Genomic DNA, 20,531 nt, shown 5'->3' on the forward strand with positions numbered 1-20,531 from the left:
TTACAAGATTCATATAGTGAATCTCAAAGTGTGTATCTTTTTTCTTTTTATATTTTTATTGTGCTTTAAGTGAAAGTTTACAAATCAAGTCAGTCTCTCTTACAAAGCCTTACATACACCTTGCTATATACTCCTAGTTGCTCTCCCCCTAATGAGACAGCACATTCCTTCTCTCCACCCTGTGTTTCCGTGTCCACTCAGCCAGCTTTTGTCCCCCTCAGCCTTCACATCCCCCCTACAGACAGGCGCTGCACACATAGTCTCATGTGTCTACTTGATCCAAGAAGCCCACTCCTCGCCAGTATCATTTTCTGTCTTATAGTCCAGTCCAATCCCTGTCTGAAGAGTTGGCTTTGGGAATGGTTCCTGTCTTGGGCTAAAAGAAGGTCTGGGGACCATGACCTCCAGGGTCCCTCTAGTCTTCAGTCAGACCATTAAGTCTGGTCTTTTTATAAGAATTGGAGGTCTTCATCCCACTGCTCTCGTGCTCCTTCGGGGCTTGTCTTTTGTGCTCCCTGTCATGGCAGTCATTGGTTGTAGCTGGGCACCATCTAGTTCTTCTGGTCTCAGACTGATGTAATCTCTGATTTTTGTGGCCCGTTCTGACTCTTGGGCTCATACTTACCTTGTGTCTTTGGTATTCTTCATTCTCCTTTGCTCCATGTGGGTTGAGACCAATTGTTGCATCTTAGACGGCCACTTGCTAGCATTTAAGACCCTAGATGCCACTCTCCAAAATGGGATGCAGAATGTTTCTTAATAGTTTTTATTATGCCTGTTGACCTAGATGTCCCCTGAAACCATGGTCCCCAAAACCCCATCCCTGCTATGCTGGCCTTTGAAGTGTTTGGTTTATTCAGGAAACTTCTTTGCTTTTAGTTTAGTCCAGTTGTGCTGACCTCTCCTGTATTGCGTGTTGTCCTTCCCTTCACCTAAATTAGTTTTTGTCTACTATCTAATTAGTGAATACCCCCTTCCTTCCTCCACCCATCTCCTAACCATCAAAGAATATTTTCTTCTCTGTTTAAACTATTTCTCGATGTCTTATAATAGTGGTCTCATACAATATTTGTCCTTTTGCAACTAATTTCGCTCAGCATAATGCCATGCCGGTTCCTCCATGTTATGAAATGTTTCACAGATTCATCATTGTTCTTTACTGATGCATAGTATCCCATTGTGTGAATATACCACAATTTATTTACCCATTCATCCGTTGATGGGCACCTTGGTTGCTTCCATCTTTTTGGTATTGTAAATAGTGCTACAGTGAACATGGGTGTGGATCTATCTGTTTGTGTGTCAGGTCTTACTTCTGTAGGATACATTCCAAGGAGTGGGATTGCTGGATCGTATGGTAGTTCTATTTCCAGCTTTTTAAGGAAGCGCCAAAGCGATTTCCAAAGTGGTTGTACCATTTTACATTCCCACCAGCGGTGTATAAGTGTTCCAGTCTCTTGACAACCTCTGCAACATTTATTATTTTATGTTTTTTGGATTAATGCCAGCCTTGTTGGAGTGACATGGAATCTCATTGTAGTTTTGATTTGTATTTCTCTAATGGCTAATGATTGTGAGCATTTCCTCATGTATCTGTTAGCTGCCTGAATGTGTTCTTTAGTGATGTGCATGTTCATATCCTTTGCCCATTTTTTAATTGGGTTATTTGTCTTTTTGTTGTTGGGTTTTTGCAGTAACATGTAGATTTTAGAGATCAGCTGCTGATCAGAAATGTCATAGCTGAAAACTTTTTCCCAGTCTCTGTAGGTAATCTTTTTACTCTTTTGGTGAAGTCTTTGGATGAGCATAGGTGTTTGACTTTTAGGAGCTCCCCATTATCTAATTTCTCTTTTGCTGATTGTGCAGTTCTAGTAATGTTTTGTATACTGTTCATGGCGTGTATTAGGGCCCCTAGCGTTGTTCCTATTTTTTCTTCCATGATCTTTATTGTTTTAGATTTTATATTTAGGTCTTTGATCCATTTTGAGTTAGTTTTTGTGCATGGAGTGAGGTATGGATCTTGTTTCACTTTTTTGCAGATGGATATCCAGTTATGCCGGCACCATTTGTTGAAAAGATTTTCTTTTCCCCATTTAACTGTTTTGGGGACTTTGTCAAATATTAACTGTTCAAATGTGGATGGATTTATGTCTGGATTCTCAGTTCTGTTCCATTGGTCCATGTATCTGTTGTTGTACCAGTACCAGGCTGTTTTGCCTACTGTGGCAGTATAACATGTTCTAAAATCAGGTAGTGTGAGGCCTCCCACTTTGTCCTTCTTTTTCAGTAATGCCTTACTTACCTGAGGCCTCTTGCCCTTCCGTAGGAAGTCGGTGATTTGTTTCCCTCGGGATTGCGTTCTGTCTGTAGATTGCTTGGGGCAGAATAGACAAGTAGTTTCGGCTTCTAATACAGAAACCATCGTTAGACATAATCCACACAAACTAAACCTCTTGCTCAAGAGTGTAAAGGGAGGCCAAAAAGTTTGAGAACTGCTGTTTTAAGAGTATGTTTAATTTATGAACAGATATTTCGTGTTGATAGTTCAGAGAAAAGGAAAACTTAGGTAATATAATTCCTTTAACAGGTGAATTCAGTTGATCTTTAAGTTATATATGAATCTTTCACAAGTAAGTTTTCCATTTTCTGACTTAGAATGTTGTTTGTGACTAGATTATATTTATATGTAAAATACTTTGCAGGTGCTGACCTTAAGGAAAGAGTCAAAATGCATTCCAGTGAAGTTGGTCCTTTTGTCTCCAAAGTAAGAGCCGTGGTTAATGAAATAGGTGAGCACAGTTTAAATTCTTATTTCACCATGCTGAAGAGGACCTTAAATGTCACTTTTAAAAAGCTGTACACCATCTTGATATGTAAACTTTGACCAAAATATTTATGTAATGAGACAGTCATGCCATATAGCTGGTTGTTTTAAAACAGAGTATATTTAGGTGTATGCCTCCTATGTATGGTAACATGGCATATGGAGATTTTTATTAGAAAATAGGATATAATTGGCATAAGTATTTACTTAAAATACTTGAATAACTGTACACACAAACATGTATTTACAGATTTGAATTTTCTTCTATATAAATAGGATCATACTATATACTTAGAATTAAATTGTGGGAATTTTGACATGTCAAGAGATATCAGTTTACTGTTACACAGTGATCTATAACATAGTCTTATCCAAATTTTTAAATTTATTTTTTTATTGGTGGGCATTTAGGTTTTGGGTTTCGTTGGTTTAGTTTTTGTGTTTTTTTTTTTTTTTTTTTCCTGCTCTTGTTTCTATTTATAATTAAGCAGTGACTATGCTCTGGCATAGTGGTTCAGTGCTATAGCTGGTAACCAAAGGGTTGACAGTTCAAATCCATCAGGCACTCCTTGGAAACCCAATGGGGCAGTTCTACCCTGTCGTATATCCATCAGGTACTCCTTGGAAACCCAAGGGGGCAGTTCTACCCTGTCGTATAGAGTTGCTATGAATTGGAATCGACTTGATGGCAATGGGTTTGGTTTTGGTTTATGCTCCTATCTAAGCATGTGTGTTTATAGGATAAGTTCTTAAACATGGAGTTACAGTTTTAAGATTCACATTTTAATAACTCCTGTAAGATTGTATTTCAAAAGGATTGTGGTATTTTATATTCCCATCAACTATATAAGAGCCTCTGTTTTCTCATACTCCTCCCAGCATTTAATGTTGTTAGTTTTTAAGTTTTGCCAGGGTAAAAAGTATGTTTGTCAGCATTTTAATTTGCATTTCCCCAAATGCTTGGAAGATATTTTATCTTTGCAAATTAGACTTGCCTTTTACTTCCGTAAATGGTCTTTTCATATCTTCTCTCCTCCTTTCTATAGAATTATCTAATAACTACTTATTTAAAAGGCACATAGGGTCACTATGAGTCAGATTTGACTCAATAGCAGTGGGTTTAGGTTTTTTTTATTTACTTAAGAGGCATTTTTTTTAAATTAAATCTATGCTTGTTAAATATGTTGCAGATATTGTCTCTTAATGCACCACCCTAATTGAATTTCTGCAGCTTTAGAGTAAATTAAAAAAATTTGGTATCTAGAGGGTACTAGGTATTGTTCATTATTCTTTTCTGTTTTTTCCTTGAACAATTTTTTTGGCAATTCTCATGTATCAATTCTTCCAAATGAATTTAAAATTTGTTTTTTTAAACAAAGGGGAAAAAAGTACTCTTTTAGAACTCTGATTGGAGTGACATACTTATTATATCTTTTTATCTATGGTGTGCATGGTTTTCATTTTGTGGGTGAGCGTCGTCATTCATTTTTTTAATGTCCTTCAAGAAAGCTTTATAGTTTTCTTCACACTGGTCTTCATCTTGTATTTTCTTTTCCTTCAAATTTATTCTTAGCTATTTTGTAGTGTTTGGTCCCTTGAATGGAGTCTTTTTTTCCCATTTCTGTTTCAGCCTGATTATTGTAGGTCTGTAGGAAAGTTACTAAATTTGATGTGCTTATTTTGCGTCAAGCCAGCTTACTAGTTACTTGTGTTATTTTTCTTTCTCAATTTTCTTTTGCTTTCCATATGAAAAGTTCATTATATTGAAGTGTTTATGTTTTCTTTTCCCAACATTTTAATCTTAATATTTTTCATATTTTTTCACATTGACTAACTAAGGCCCTCAGTGCAAAATTAATTTGTTGAGATGGGAGTGTTCATCCTTATCTTTCTTTTGACTTTGATGAATGGCTGTAATTTTTTGCCAGTTATCAAGTTTAGGAGAGTTTTCTATGTCAACTTGCTAGGAGTTTGCTATTATTTTTAATTAGGAATAAGTGTTGAAGTTTATCAAATGCTTTTTTTTCCTTTAATATGTCAAGAGGATCTTATAATTTGTCTTGTTTAGCCTTTGTAAATTAAATTGTATTAATAGAATTACTAACAAAAACAAGTTTACTAATTAAACCAAGTCCATGAGGGCCAAAGTACTGTGGTGAGTCTATCCCACCTGAATTTAGACCCCATTTCAAGAATAGATTTCATGCATTGAACACTAATGGTCAAAGGGCGTAAGAGTTGTGGGATGACATCATATGTGAAGGAAGGAAAAGGTCATTAAAAAGGCAGAAAAGAAAGAAAAGACCAAAATGGATGTCAGAAGAGTCTCTGAAACTTGCTCTTGAACTAGTATAGCTAAAACAAATGGAAGAAAAGAGGTAAACAGAAGATTTCAAAACGTGGCTCAGCAAGACAAAATAAAGTATTATAATGCCATGTGCAAAGCCTTGGAGTTAGAAAACTGAAAGGGGAGAACATACTTGCCATTTCTCAAGATGAAAAAACTCAAGAAAAAAATTCAAGCCTCAAGTTGTAATATCAGAGGACCTATGGACAAAAAAAAAAAATTTTTTTTTATTTTGGACAAAAATTTGAATGAGCAGGAAGCCTCAAAAGAAGATTGAAGGAATAAACAGAGTCATTGTACCAAAAAGAATCAATCAACGTTCATCCATATGATCAAGAATCAATGGTACTGCAGGAAGAAGTCCAAGCTTCACTGAAGGTATTGGTGAATAACAAGTCTCCAGGAATTGACTGAATACCAGTTGAGCTGCTTCCACAAATGAATGCAGCGCTGGGAGTGCTCACTTATCTATGTTAAGAAATTTGGAAGACAGCTGCCTAGCGAGGTGACTGGGAGAGATCCTTATTCGTGCCCCTTCCAAGGAAAGGTGATTCAACAGAATGTGGAAATTGTCGAACAACATATGATCTTTAGCAAAATTTGGCTTGGATATGATAACGTTAATATCATATGAGAGCAAAATTTTGTTAAAGGTGATTAAAAAATGGTGGCAACCATACCTTAACAGAGAAATACCAGAAATTTAAATCGAATTCAGAAGAAGACGTGGAATGAGGAAAGCATTGCTGATGTCAGGTGGATCTTGGCTGAAAGCAGAGAATACCAGAAAGGTGTTTACCTGGGTTTTATTGACTATGCAAAAGCATTCTACTGTGTGGATCATAACAAATTATGGATAACATCACGAAGAATGGGAATTGCAAAACACTTAATTGTGCTCATGCAGAACCTGAACATAGGTGAAGAGGCAGCCATTCGATCAGAACGAGGGGATGTTATATGGTTTAAAATCAAAAAAGTTGTGTGGCAAGGCTGTATCCTTTCACCATACTTATTCAGTCCATATGCTGAATAAATAATCCAAGAAGCTGGACTATATGAAGAAGAACGTAGCATCAGGATTGATGGAATACTCATTAGCAACCTCTGTTATGCAGATGACACAACCTTGCTTGCTGAAAGTGAAGTGGACTTGAAGCACTTACTTTGAAGGTCAAAGACCACAGCCTTCATTTTGGATTACTCCACAACATAAAGAAAACAAAAATCCTCACAACTGGACCAATCGACAACACCATGATAAACAGAGAAAAGATTGAAGTTGTCAAGGATTTCATTTTACTTGGATCCACAATCAGTGCCCATGGAAGCAGTAGTCAGAAAATTGAATGACGTGTCACATCGGGCAAATCTGCTGCTAAAGACCTCTTTAAAGTGTTTAAAAGCAAAGATGTCACATTGAGGACTAAGGATGTGCCTCACCCAAGCCATGGTATTTTAATTACTTAGTGTGCATGGGAAAGCTGGACAATGAATAAGGAACACTGAAGAAGAATTGATCCCTTTGAATTATGGTGTTGGTGAAGGATATTGAATATACCATGAACTGCCAAATGAACAAACAAATCTGTCTCGGAAGAAGTACAACCAAAACGCTTCTTCGTAGTGAGGATGGTGAGACTTTGTCTCACGTACTTTGGACATGTTATCAGGAGGGACCAGTCCCTGGAGAAGAACATCATGCTTCGTAAAGTAGAGGGTCAGCAAAAAAGAGGGACACCCTGAAGAAGACGGACTGACAGCTGCAACAATGGGTGCAAACATAGCAATGGTTGTGAGGATGGTGCGGGACTGGGCAGTGTTTCATTTTGTTGTACGTAGGATTGCTATGAATTAGGCCCGACTCTGTGGCACCTAACAGCAGCAGCAGCTAATGTTGAACTGGCTCTGTATCACTAGAATGAGCCCTGACTTGCTCATTGTGGTAGGTAGTGGTGGTAGTTGTTTCTAATATACACTGCTGGATTCTTTTTAAAAAAATATTTTGTTTTTATTATACATGAGATTCATTTTCTAATTTTCTTTTTTGTGCCGTCATTTTCTGGTTTGCTATCAGGGTTATATTACCTTCAGAGAATGAGATGAAGAGTATTTTTTGTGCTATAAACCCAGAGTCGGAACCGACTCGGCGGTACTGGGTTTTGTGCTATGGAATAGGTTAAACACTGAAAAATAATTTATTTGAAAGATTAGAAGAATTTAACCATTTAAACCTTTTTGAGATTGTATATAGATTTGTTATGATTATTTCAGGACTAGATTTTAAAAAATATTTTTGATTTCTTGGATGGCTATTGAATTAGTCACCTGTCTGCTGCTTTTTATTCTGTGTGGGTGTTGTCTAAGGCCCTTCCCTGTTTCTGTGTTCAGCTTCAGCTTCATGTTCAGTTGACTTTCAGGGCAGAGTGGGAACTTTCTTTAGAAGTTGGTCACTGAGCTTGTTGATGTTGCCAACAGTGAAACCAAAACTTCCGTGATCTTAAGGGAGTGAAGATTTTCTTAATCAAAACACAAAATATAATACACAAAAGGAAAGATTGATAAATTCTACCAAATTAAAATTAGAAAAACTTGTTCATTAAGACACTTAAGAAAGTAGGAAAACAACAAACCCACAAACTGATAGAAAATACTTGAGACACATAGCTGATAAAAGATTGCTGTATATATACACGCATACATGAATACATACAAGCATACATACGTCTTTTCAGTCGGAAAAGAACACAAGTGGAAAATAAGTATTTCAGACGAGGGGAAAGAGGAATGGGTAGTAAACTCAAGAAGAGATGATCAACCACATGAGTCATCACAGAAATGCCTCTTAAGACCATACTGAGCACTGTGTTACATTCACCAGGTTAACGAAAAATCCTTAAATCTGATAATACCAAGGATTAGTGAGAAAGGGAATCACTAGGAAGCTTTATACACTTTTCTTTTTTTTTTTGCCCAATGCAATGTTGTTTGAGGTTTACAAAACAAACTAGTTTCTCATCCAACAGTTAGTACACACATTGTCCTATGACATTGGTTAACAACCCCATGACTTGTCAACACTCTCCCTTTTCAACTCTGGGTTCCCTACTACCATCTTTCCTGATCCCCCCTGCCTTCCAGTCCCTGTCCCAGGATGGTGAGCCCCTTTAGTCTTGTTTTTTCAGCATGGGAGCTTTCTACACTTCTAACGGGAGTGTGAGTGGACTAACAACAAGAATGGGAATATAAATTGATATAGCCCTGTAGGGAAGCAATTTGGCATTGTCTTACAAGGTTCAACATCCACATCCCATAAGACTCAGTATTTCTCTTTTTACCCAAAAAAAAAAAAATCAAACCTGTTGCCATTGAGTCCATTCCAACTCACAGCAACCCTATAGACAGAGTAGAACTGTACCATAGAGTTTCAAAGGAGCGCCTGGTGGATTCGAACTGCTGACCTTTTGGTTAGCAGCCATAGCATTTAACCACTGTGCCACCAGGGTTTCTGCTGTCTTTTTAGAGGGGATGTATTTAGAGGTCTGCAGAAAGGCCTGGTGAATCTACTTCTAAAAAATTCAGCCATTGAAATCCCTGTTTAGCACAGTTCTACTCTGACATACCTGGAGTCGCCATGAGTCAGAATTAACATCAATTTTTAGTTATTTATTGATTTTAAATACCTAGGGGGGTAACTTTATGCCTGTTTTTACAGTTTTGCTCAGTAAACATGTAGGATGGCTGAGTGTCAACTGTTTATAATGTAACACCCTTTTTCTTTGGCATTGCATTTTGATATTTTCTGTTTTATTACAATTTTAAAAAAAATTCCTGATTTTGGCCTACTAATGAATGGGTTGCTACTTGGAGTTTGAAAATACAGTATTCTGTAGAAAATTTTGCACGTGTGTCCTAGAGGAACATACTGGGAAACAAGAAAAAAACTTTTTAATAGCAATATCGTTAATGGCAAAAAGTTGAAAACAACCAAATTTATGTTTTGATGTATTTGTACAGTGGGATAGTAGGCAGCATGGCAAATAAATGAATAACATACACATGTAATAACATGGATAAAACACTGAAATATAATTTCAAATTAAAAGCAATACCATTTTTATAAAACTAAAAGCTTGGAAAATTAAGCAGCTTATAGTGTAGGGATGCATATGCGTGTAGTGACTCACATGCGTTCACACAGAAGAAGTATGGTGATGATAAAACACAGAATTCATGGTGGTGATTACTTTGAGTTCCAGAAGGCAGGTGGGACAATACGTGAACACGTTGGTAGATCCTGCGTTAGTTTTCACCTAGTTCTTCCTTTGAGTGATGGTTTTATGGAATGAAATGGTGCCTGCTCCTGTACCATCCTCACGATCGGTTGTGGATTGGATTCATTGTAATCCCTAGGGTTTTCATTCGTTGAGTTTTGGAATAAAATCACCAGGCTTTTCTTCCTCACTACATGTATATGCTACTTATATTCTTTACATGTACCAAATTAGATCAAAAAGTTTTTAAAATTCATGTATGTTGAGTTCTGCAAACATTATTACATTATTTCTCAAATTATTTATTTTTTGTTTATATTCTTATTTTCTGGAGAAGGCAGAATTTTAGATATTTAGACAGTATCTCTCAGTCTTAAGGTTTTTCAAGGAGGGTGGAACCTCAGCATATCAAAAAAAATGGGTTATGGACCAAATGTTTTTCATAGGCCTCTAACTTTCTTTTTGGCCTTTATACCACTAGTTCTCACAAAGTTTCGTCAATTATCTATAGAGAAGAGGTTCCTAGGTTTATTTTTTTCCTGTTAGGAAATGGCTTAGCTGATGAATGTTAATGGATGCTGGTAGAGGGGGACCCTACACTGTACTTAAAGGACTGTTTCATACTGAGTCAAGATGATTGTTAAATTGTCAGGGAATTTGTGTGTCTGTTGGCCATTTGAAATTGGCCAGTATAGGAGTGTCAGTGATAGTACAGAGCAGGGCACATCGCCTGTTTGCTCCCACTTCTCCTCCTGCCCTGTTACATTTGCATCCTCCATAGCTAGAGGATTTCTCTCCTGGGTGTTGAAGGGCAAATGGGCTATTTGACCATAGTGACTTCCTATGCTGTCTCTGTCTTTAATGAAAGAGTTTGTAAGGACCTTAAAGGTACTAAACTTATTTGAAAGCTATTCTATTTTATTAAAATAGTTATCAGGAAAAGAAAAATGCCTTTGAGTTGATTCTGACCCATAGCGACCCTATAGGACAGAATAGAACTGCCCCATAGGGTTTCCAAGGAACGATTGGTAAATTTGAACTGCCGACCTTTTGGTTAGCAGCCATATCACTTAACCACTGCGCCACCAGGGCTTTTAAAGGAGTACTATATTACATTCAGAGTTGCTGAATTCCTTACTTTAGTGTTCCTAGTTTCTTAGAAATTCTCTTCTTGAAAAGTTATTTCAAAATCCTAGAACAAAATTAGTTCCTCTGCTCTTTTTTAGAAAGAGAAAAGTCATATGGCCCTTTTTGAAATGTTCCATTCTGACAGAATAGTAAATTCGTAGATTTCGAAAATGTTGATCGTTGTGAACAACTCCTGTCCCCCCGTGAAGCGTGGGATGTCTAGGTTGAAAGCAGTAAACTAGATATTTGGAAATATCAGGCAACAGTAAGTCCACAAGCCCTGACATGAAATTATTAGGACCTGGTAACAGCTGTTGTTCCTTACTTTTAGCAGCCCTCATAGAGTTACATCATCTACCTTACTCTCCTTTTCTAGTTGTAGCAGTGTGTATATCCCTCATTGGGGCCTACAGTGTGCAGATCAGCAGTGTAAAATATGAATGAATGTTGCTGCGTGCTGTGGAGTTGATTCTGACTCATAGCAGTCCTGTAGGACAGAGAGAACTGCCTCATAGGGTTTCCTAGGCTGTCATCTTTTCAGGAGCAGATCTCCAGGGCTTTTCTCCTGTGGAATGGCTGGCGAGTTTTCCTTATGTTCAGGTGTAATTCATTCTAAAGACTGGCGTCTTTCATCTTCATCAGTAAGTACTTCAAGCCCTCTTTACATTCAGCAAACAAGGTCGTGTCATCTGCCTATTGTGGGTTGTTAATGAGTCTTCTCCAATCCTGTTGCTGCGTACTTCTTCATATAGTATGGATTCTCGGATTATTTGCTCAACATACAGATTGAATAAATATGGTGAAAGGGTACAACCCTGACGCACACCCTTCCTGATTTTAAACCACGCAGTATTCCCTTGTTCTGTTTGAGCAACTGCCTCTTAGTCTGTGTGCAGGTCTGATGAGCACAATTAAGTGTTTTGGAATTCCCATTCTTTGTAACGTTATCCATAATTTGTTATGAGCCACACAGTCGAGTGGCTTTGTGTAGTGAATAAAACACATGTAAACATCTTTCTGGTATTCTCTGCTTTCAACCAAGGTCCACCAGACATCGGCAATGATATCTCTCTATTCCACGCCTCCTTCTGAATCTAGCTTGCATTTCTGGCAGTTTCCTGTTGATAGATTGCTGCAAATGTTTTTGAATTATCTTTAGCAACATTTTACTTGCATGTGATATTAACGTGGGGTCCTAGTAGCACAGTGGTTAAGAACTTGGCTGCTAACCAAAATGTCAGAAGTTTAATCCACCAGCTGCTCCTTGGAAACCCTATGGGGGAAGCTTTGCTTTGTCATACAGGGTTGCTATGAGTTGGAATCAACTTGATGGCAATAGGTTTGGTCTTTTTTTTTTTTTTTTCTTTCGTGATATTAATGATATTGTTCAATAGTTTCCACATTCTCTTGAGTCACCTTTCTTTGAAATGGACACAAATAGGGATCTCTTTGAGTGGGTTGGCCAGGTACATGTATTCCAAATGTCTTGGCATAGACGGGTGAGTGCTTCCAGCGTTGCATCCATTTGTGGAGCCATCTAACTTGGTATTCCATTAGTTCCTGTAGATTTGTTTTTCCCCAGTGCCTTCAGTTTAGCTTGGACTTCATCCTTCAGTACAGTTCGATCTTAATCATATGCTACCTTCTGAAATATTTGAATGCCGATCAACTTTTCGGTACTATGTGTATTCTTTTTATCTTTGATGCTCCCTGCCTCATTCAATATTTTGCTAATAGAATCCTTAAATATTGCAACTTCAGGCTTGAATTTTTCTCTTGAGTTCTTTAAGCTTGAGAAATGCTGAATGTGTTCTTCCCATTTGGTTTTCTAACTCCAGGTCTTTATACATTGCCTTATAACACTTTGTCTTCTCAAGCCACCCTTTGAAATCTTCTGTTTAGCTCTTTTACTTCGTGATTTCTTCCATTTGCTTTAGCTACTCTACATTCAAGAGCAAGTTTCAGAGTCTCTTCTGACATCCATTTTGGTCTTTTCTTTCTCTCGTCTCTCTCTTTATTTTTAATTTCAAGGAAGGTTTCTTTCTAAAGTAATGAATTTCCAAAATAGTTAAATAATATAAATGGTTTCCTTTTAAAAACCATTATTCTTGCAAAAGAACAAGAACAAGATAAAATCACTTGCTTTCGCACCCCTGCTAACCAACCAGTACATATTTAAATGTGTATGAAGTGGAAGGCACTAAATTTTGTAACAAGTTATTGATGTAATATTAGTAGCTTAAAGACAAATGACTATATTTCACATTATTTTAAGCCTTTCAAAAAGAATTGTACCTGTATAAGCCAGTCAGTAAAATCTTTCCTTTATTGGCTGAGATTTAATTCTTGAAATGTTCTAAAACTGTCTAAGTTCTGTCTGCGTTGGAAAATCAAATCAAGTCAAAAGTCTTGATTTTTTTCAACCAGTCGGGCTTCCCCAACATAACACGAACAATGAAAGTGAGTTAAACATTTCCTTTCAAATTGAGGAACTGAATGGATTAGATCATTTGATTTGGTTTCCTTTAAGTTCAGGTATTCACCACTGTTGAATTAATTCTTTTTTTTTCTTAGGTAAGAACAATTACTAAAGTCAAGTACTCGAAAAATAAAGACAATAATAGCTAAATGTATGACTGTATATTTGGATTGCAAGAACCAAAGCAAAATCAAATACACATACATATACACCCATGCACACAAACAAAACCAAAAACACAACAAAGCAAAAAAGAGTCACAGGCCTTATATTCACATAAGCGGACAAAAATACTGATAATCAGAATGTTGTTAGGTGCCATCAAGTCAGTTCCGACTCATCGTGACCCTCTGTACTACACAACAGAACACTTCCTGGTCCTGCACCATCCTCACAGTCATTGTTGTGTTTGAGCCCATTGTTGCAGTTACTTTGTCGATCCATCTCATCATCGCTGACCCTCTACTTTACCAAGCGTGATGTCCTTCTCCAGGGACCGATCCCTCCTGATAAAGTGTCTGAAGTATATGAGACGTGGTCTCGCCATCCTTGCTTCTAAGGAACATTTTGGTTGTACTTCTTCCAAGACAGATTTGTTTGTTCATTTGGCAGTCCATGGTATATTCGGTACTCTTTGCCAACACCACGATTCAGAGGCGTCAATTCTTCTTCCGTCTCCCTTATTTATTGTCTAGCTTTTGTATGTATACGAGGCAATTGAAAACACCATGGTTTGGGTCAGAGGCACGTTAGTCTTCAAGGTGGCATCTTTGCTTTTTAACACTTTAAAGAGGTCTTTTGCAGCAGATTTGCCCAATGCAATGGGTTGTTTGATTCCTTGACTGCTGTTTCATGGGTGTTGATTGTGGATCCAAGTGAAATGAGATCCTTGACAACTTCAGTCTTTTCTCCATTTATCATGATGTTGCTCATTTAAGTTGTTGCTCATCAGTCCAGTTGCGAGGATTTTTGTTTTCTTTATGTTGAGGTGTAATTCTTACTGAAGGCTATGGTCTTTGATCTTCATTAGTAAGTGCTTCAAGTCCTGTTCACTTTCAGCAAGCAAGGTTGTGTCATCTGCATAACGCAGGTTGTTAATGAGTCTACCTCCAATCCTGATGCCCTATTCTTCTTCATATAGTCCAGTGTCTTGGACCAATTGTTTACTCAGCATACAGATCGAGTATGTATGGTGAAAGGATACAACCCTGGTGCATACTTTTCCTGACTTTAAACCATGCAGTGTATCACCTTTTTCTGTTTGAATGACTGCCTCTTGATCTATATTCAGGTTCCACGTGAGCATAATGAAGTATTCTGGAATTTCCATCCTTCACAGTGTTATCCATAATTTGTTATGATCCACACAGTAGAATGCCTTTGCATGGTCAATAAGACACAGGTAAACATCTTTCTGGTATTCTCTGCTTTCAGCCAGGATCCATCTGACATCAGCAGTGATATCCCTTGTCCGCTTCCTCTTCTGAATCCACCTTGAATTTCTGGCGGTTCCCTGTCCGTGTACTGGTGCAGCTGCTTTTGAATGATCTTCAGCAAACTTTTGCATGTGTTTGATACTAATGATATTGTTTGATAATTTCCACATTTGGCTGGATCACCTTTCTTTGGAACGGGTACAAATAAGGATCTCTCCCAGTTGGTTGGCCGAGTAGCTGTCTTCCAGGTTCCTCGGCATAGACAAGTGAACACTTCCAGTGCTGCATTTGTTTATTGAAACATCTCAATTGGTATTTCGTCAATCCCTGGAGCCGTGTTTTTCACCGATGCCTTCAGTATAGCTTCAACCTCTTCCTTCAGTACCATCGGTTCCTGATCATATGCTCCTTCCTGAAATGGTTGCATGTTGACCAGTTCTTTTTGGTATAGTGCCTGTGCATTCCGTTCATCTTCTTTTGATATTTCCTGCATCGTTGAATACTTTTCCCATAGAATCCTTCAGTATTGCAACTCAAGGCTTGAAATTTCTCTTCAGTTCTTTCAGCTTGAGAAAGGCCAAGCCTGTTCTCCCCTTTTGGTTTTCTAACTCCAGGTCTTTGCACATGTCATTATAATATTTTATTCGTCTAATTGATCCACCCTTTGAAATCTTCTGTTCAGCTCTTTTACTTCATCGCTTGTTTTAGCTGCTCAACCTTCAAGAGCAACTTTTAGAGTCTCTTCTGTCATCCGTCTTTCTCTTTTCTTTCTTTCCTGTCTTTTTAATGACCTCTTGCTTTCTTCATGTATGATGTCCTTGCGGTCATTCCACAACTCGTCTGGTCTTTGATCATTAGTGTTCATCACCTCAAATCTTTCCTCGAGATGGTCTTTAAATTCAGGTGGGACATACTCAAGGCCATACTTTGGCTCTCATGTACTTGTTCTAATTTTCTTCCGCTTGAACTTGAACTTGCATATGAACAGTTGATGGTCTGTTCTATAGTTGGCCTCTGGCCTTGTTCTTACAAGAATGCTTATGATTAAATTACCTTAGTTTTTTTTTCCTGCCCTCTAGGAAAAGTAGAAATTCACAGCATTTAAAATGCTGATTAGGCAAACACAAGTGTAAACTGAGTAAAACACAAATACTGATTTTTTTTTTGTTGTTGTTGAAATATGTTGGGTTCTGAAATCGGGAGATTTTTCAAATAGAAATGCAATCAATTGTCATTATTTACAACAGTTATGTTCTGTAAAGTCACCGCAAACAGTGAATTAGCAAATACTGAGTCATCACTTCTAGGGGAATATAGGATTAGTTTCCTGCAAACCTCTGGTCACGATATTTTCTCAACTTATCAGTATATAATCTTGTTTTATGTGTACTTCTGCCTACAGGCCCTTTAATATTTACTGTTGATTCATTAACATTAAACTCATGGCCAATGGCACTATAACTCATACCTGAACAAAGCTTATCTAACATATGTATTTTGTCCTTAAGGTACATCACTACCTCCTTCAGCTTAGAAATACTAGATAGCACTTCAGCACTGTGCTTAGGGGTCATTTTAAACACCAAAATCATCAAGAAAAAAACACGAAAATATAAGAAAATATGACAAAAATGTACACACCTGAAAAAGATATTTGTTGTGTGAGAACTTGAAAAAGAACACAGAGCCCTCAGCTGAGAATGAGCATGTTAGGCGGTTCCAATTTTTTGCCACTCTATGCAAGTCTGTGCATAATTATGAAAGCACAGCAATTATTGATTTTGGAATAAAAGAAGAAAAAAAGTTGCCGTTGAGTCATCTCTAACTGATGATAGCTGAGCTTATGTGTGTCATAGTGGAACTGCTCCATAGGGCTTTCAGTGGCTGTTTTTTCGGAAGTAGATAGGCAGGCCTTCTACCATATGTCTGTCAGTTTGTCGTACTGAGGTGGCTTGCATGTTGCTGTGATGCTGGAAGCCTTGCCACTGGTATTTCAAATACCAGCAGGGTCACCCTTGGTGGACAGGTTTCAGTAGAGCTTCCAGACTAAGACATACTGGGAAGAAGGACCTGGCAATATACTTCTGAAAAAAGTGGACTGTGAAAACCTTATGAATAGCAGAACATTGTCTGATAAAGTGTTGGGAGATGAGCCCCTCAGGCTGGAAGGCACTCAAAATATGACTGGGGAAGATCTGCCTCCTCAAAGTAGAGTCGACCTTAATGACGTAGAGAGAGTAAAGCTTTCGGGACCTTCATTTGCTGATGTGGCAGGACTTAAACTGAGAAGAAACAGCTACAAATCCAAAAAACCGACTGCCATCAAGTTGATTCCGACTCATAGTGACCCTACAGAACAGAGTAGAACTGCCCCATAGAGTTTCCAAGGAGCACCTGGCGGATTTGAACTGCTGACCTCTTGGTTAGCAGCCGTAGTACTTAACCACTGTGCCACCAGGGTTTCTGAAACAGCTACAAATGTCCATTAATAATCGGAACGTGGAATGTACGAAGTATGAGTCTAGGAAAATTGGAAGTCGTCAGAAATGAAATGGAATGCATAAAGATCAATATCCTAGGTATTAGTGAGCTGAAATGAACTGGTATTGGTCATTTTGAATCAACTGCACAGTCTGCTATGCCAGGAATAACAATTTGAGGAGGAAAGGGATCGCGTTCATCGTCAAAAAGAACATTTCAAGATTTACCCTGAGGTACGACGCTGTCAGTGATAGGATGTTATCCATACACCTACAAGGAAGACCAATTAATATGACTATTTCTCATATTTACATACCAACCATTAATACCACAGGTGAAGAAGTTGAAGATTTTAACCAACTTCTGCAGTTTGAAATTGATCAAACGTGCAATCAAGATGTATTGATAATTAATGGTGATTGGAATTTGGAAGTTGAAAACAATGAAGAAGGATTGGTAGCTAGAAAACATGGCCTCGGTGATAGAAACGAAGCCATGATTGCATGATAGAATTTTTCAAAAGCAACAACTTCTTCATTACAAAAACCTTTTTTCAACAACATAAATGGCGAGTATACATGTGAATCTCAGCAGGTGGAATATACAGGAATCAAATCAACTACATCTGTGGAACAAGATAATAGAAAAGCTCAATGTCATCAGTTAGAATGAGGCCAGGGGCCAACTGTGAGACAGACCATCAGTTGCTCATATGCAAGGTCACGTTGAAGACAAAAGTTCATGAGAGCCAACATATGACCGTGAGTATATGTCACCTGAATTTAGAGAACATCTCAAGAATAGATTTTGACTCATTGAACATTAATGACCAAAGACCAGAAGAGTTGGTCTTCCCAAAAGGGAAGACTACATTTGGTATTTCTCAAGGTGAAAGAGATGAAGAAAAAATTCAAAGCTTGAGTTGCAATATTGAAGGATTCTGCACAGGAGGCGTCAAAAGAAGATGGAAGGAATACACAGAGTAACTGTACCAGAAAGTATTGGTCGATGTTCGGCCATTTCAGGAAGTAGCATATGATCAAGAACCACTGGTACTGACGGAAGAGGTCCAAGCTGCATTGAAGGCACTGGGGAAAAACAAGGCTTCAGGAATACCAATTGAGATGTTTTCGAATGTAGCACTGTGTCAAAAAATTTTGTAGACAGCTACCCGGCCAACCTACTGGAAGAGATTCCTATTTGTACCCATTCCAAAGAAAGGGGATCTAACAGAATGTGGAAACTATTGAACAATATCATTAATATTACATATAAATAAAGTTTTCCTGAAGATCACTCAAAAGCAGTTGCAGCAGTACATTGAAAAGGGAACAAAAATGTTCTAGACTGGATATTCTGGAACACTTAATTGTGCTCTTGAGGAGCCTGTGTGTAGATCAAGAGGCAGTGGTTCAAGAGAACAAGGGGATACTGTGTGGTTTAAAGTCAAGAAAGGTGTGCGTCAGGGTTGTGTCTTTTCACCGTACTTATTCAGTCTGCATGCTGAGCAAATAACCTTAGAAACTGGACTATATGAAGAAGAATGGGGCATCAGGATTGGAGGCAGACTCATTGACAACCTGCATTATACATATAACACAATCTTGCGTGTTGAAAATGAAGAGGACTTGAAGCACTTATTGATGAAGATCAAAGACCATAGCCTTCAGTATGGATTATACCTCAACATAAAGAAAACAAAAGTTCTTACAACTGGACCAGTTAGCAACATCATGATAAATGGAGAAAAGATTGAAGTTGTCAAGGATTTCATTTTACTTGGATCCACAGTCATCCCTCATGGAAACAGCCATCAGGAAATCAAAGGACACATTGCATTGGGCGAATCTGCTGCAGAAGACCTCTTTAAAGTGTTCAGAAGCAAAGCTATCACTTTAAGGGTTAAGTTGTGCCTGACCCAAGCCATGATGTTTTCAGTTGCCTCGCATGCCTGTGAAAGCTGGACAATGAATAAGGAAGACTGAAGAAGAATTGACGCCTTTAAATTATGGAATCAGTGCCTTTTAACTCACTGAAGTCACTCTTGAGTTCCACCCTTTAGCCAAAGATTATACAGGCCCATAAAATAAACGAGAGTAAGTGAGCACACCAGCGAAGGGGCAAGGACGAGAAGGCAGGAGAGGGCAGGAAAGTTGGTAACGGGAAACCCAATGTTGAGAAGGAAAGAGTGTTCACACGTCATGGGGTTGACAACCGATGTCACAAAACATGTGTGTTAATTTTTTAATGAGAAACTTATTTGCTCTGTGAGCCTTCATCTAAAGTACAGTAAAAGAAAAGAGCTAAAAAAAAAAAAAAAAGGAAATCATGCGATGCGTTGCATTGGGTAAATCTGCTGCAACAGATATCTTTTTAAAGTGTTAAAAAGCAAAGATGTTACTTTGAGGACTAAGGTGTGTCTGACCCAAGCCCTGCTGTTTTAGTTGCCTCTTATGCGTGTGAAAGCTGGATAAATGAATAAGGAAGACAGAAGAAGAATTGATTCCTTTGAATTATGGTATTAGTGAAAAATATTGAGTATTCCATGGACTGCTAGAAGAAGGAATAAATTTATCTTGGAAGAAGTACAGCCAGAATGCGTATTAGAAGCAAGGATGGGGAGACTTCATCTCATGTAATTTGGAAGTGTTACCAGGAACAGAATGCGTATTAGAAGCAAGGATGGGGAGACTTCATCTCATGTAATTTGGAAGTGTTACCAGGAACGACCAGTCCCTGGGGAAGGACATCATGCTTGGTAAAGGAAGAGAGGAAGACCCTTAATGAGATGGATTGACACAGTGGCTGCAGCAGTGGGCTCAAGTGTAACAGTGATTGAGTGGATGGTGAAGGACTGGACATTATTCCGTTCTGTTACTCATAGGGTTGCTATGAGTCGGAACAGTTGCACCTGACAACAACAGCCAGACCTTTCTTCTTTTCTGCCTTTAGTGGCCTTTTGCTTTCTTCGTGTATGATGTCCTTGTTGTCATCCCACAACTCCTCTGGCCTTCAATAATTAGTGTTCAGTGCGTCAAATCTTTTCTTGAGATGGTCTCTGAATTCAGGTGAAGTATGCTCAAGGTTATACTTTGGCTCTCGTGAACTTGTTTTAATTTTTTTTCAGCTTCAGCTTGAACTTGCATATGAGCGATTCATGGTCTGTTCTGCAGTCAGAGCTTGGCCTTGTTTCACAGATGTTGTTGATTTGATTCCTGTGTATTCCATCTGGCGAGATCCACGTGTATAGTCCCCGCTTATTGTTGGAAAAAGGTATTTGCGATGACTAAGCCGTTGGCCTTGCAGAATTCCAATATGAGATCTCCATTGTAGTTTCTGTCACCAAGGCCGTGTTTTCCAACTACCAATCCTTGTTTCCAACTTTCTTATTCCAATTACCAATAATTATCAGTGCATCTCAATTGCATGTTTGATCTATTTCGGACTACAGAAGTTGGTAAAAATCTTCAATTTCTTCATCTTTGACCTCAGTGGTTGGTGCACTAATTTGAATAATTAATTTGAATAACATTAACTGCTCTTCCTTGTAGGCGTATGGATA

General features: G+C 38.2%; 1 protein-coding gene across 15 annotated transcripts in view; it reads left to right on the forward strand.

The window, feature by feature from the left end:
* AUH (AU RNA binding methylglutaconyl-CoA hydratase) overlaps positions 1–20,531 on the forward strand; it is a 212,427-nt gene that overhangs the window by 51,463 nt on the left and 140,433 nt on the right. For 14 of the 15 annotated variants that reach the window (XR_007518740.1, XM_049896584.1, XM_049896585.1 and 11 more), the window contains one exon: positions 2,703–2,789. The exons of the other annotated variant lie outside the window; for it this stretch is intronic. Coding sequence is in view for 13 of the 14 variants with exons in the window: in XM_049896584.1 (XP_049752541.1) it covers positions 2,703–2,789 (87 nt within the window). In the remaining variant the exon portion in view is untranslated. The remainder of the gene's footprint in view (positions 1–2,702; positions 2,790–20,531) is intronic. 15 annotated transcript variants of the gene reach the window in all.

This window comes from Elephas maximus, chromosome 9 (genome assembly GCF_024166365.1).
Source record: "Elephas maximus indicus isolate mEleMax1 chromosome 9, mEleMax1 primary haplotype, whole genome shotgun sequence".
Lineage (NCBI taxonomy): Eukaryota > Metazoa > Chordata > Mammalia > Proboscidea > Elephantidae > Elephas > Elephas maximus.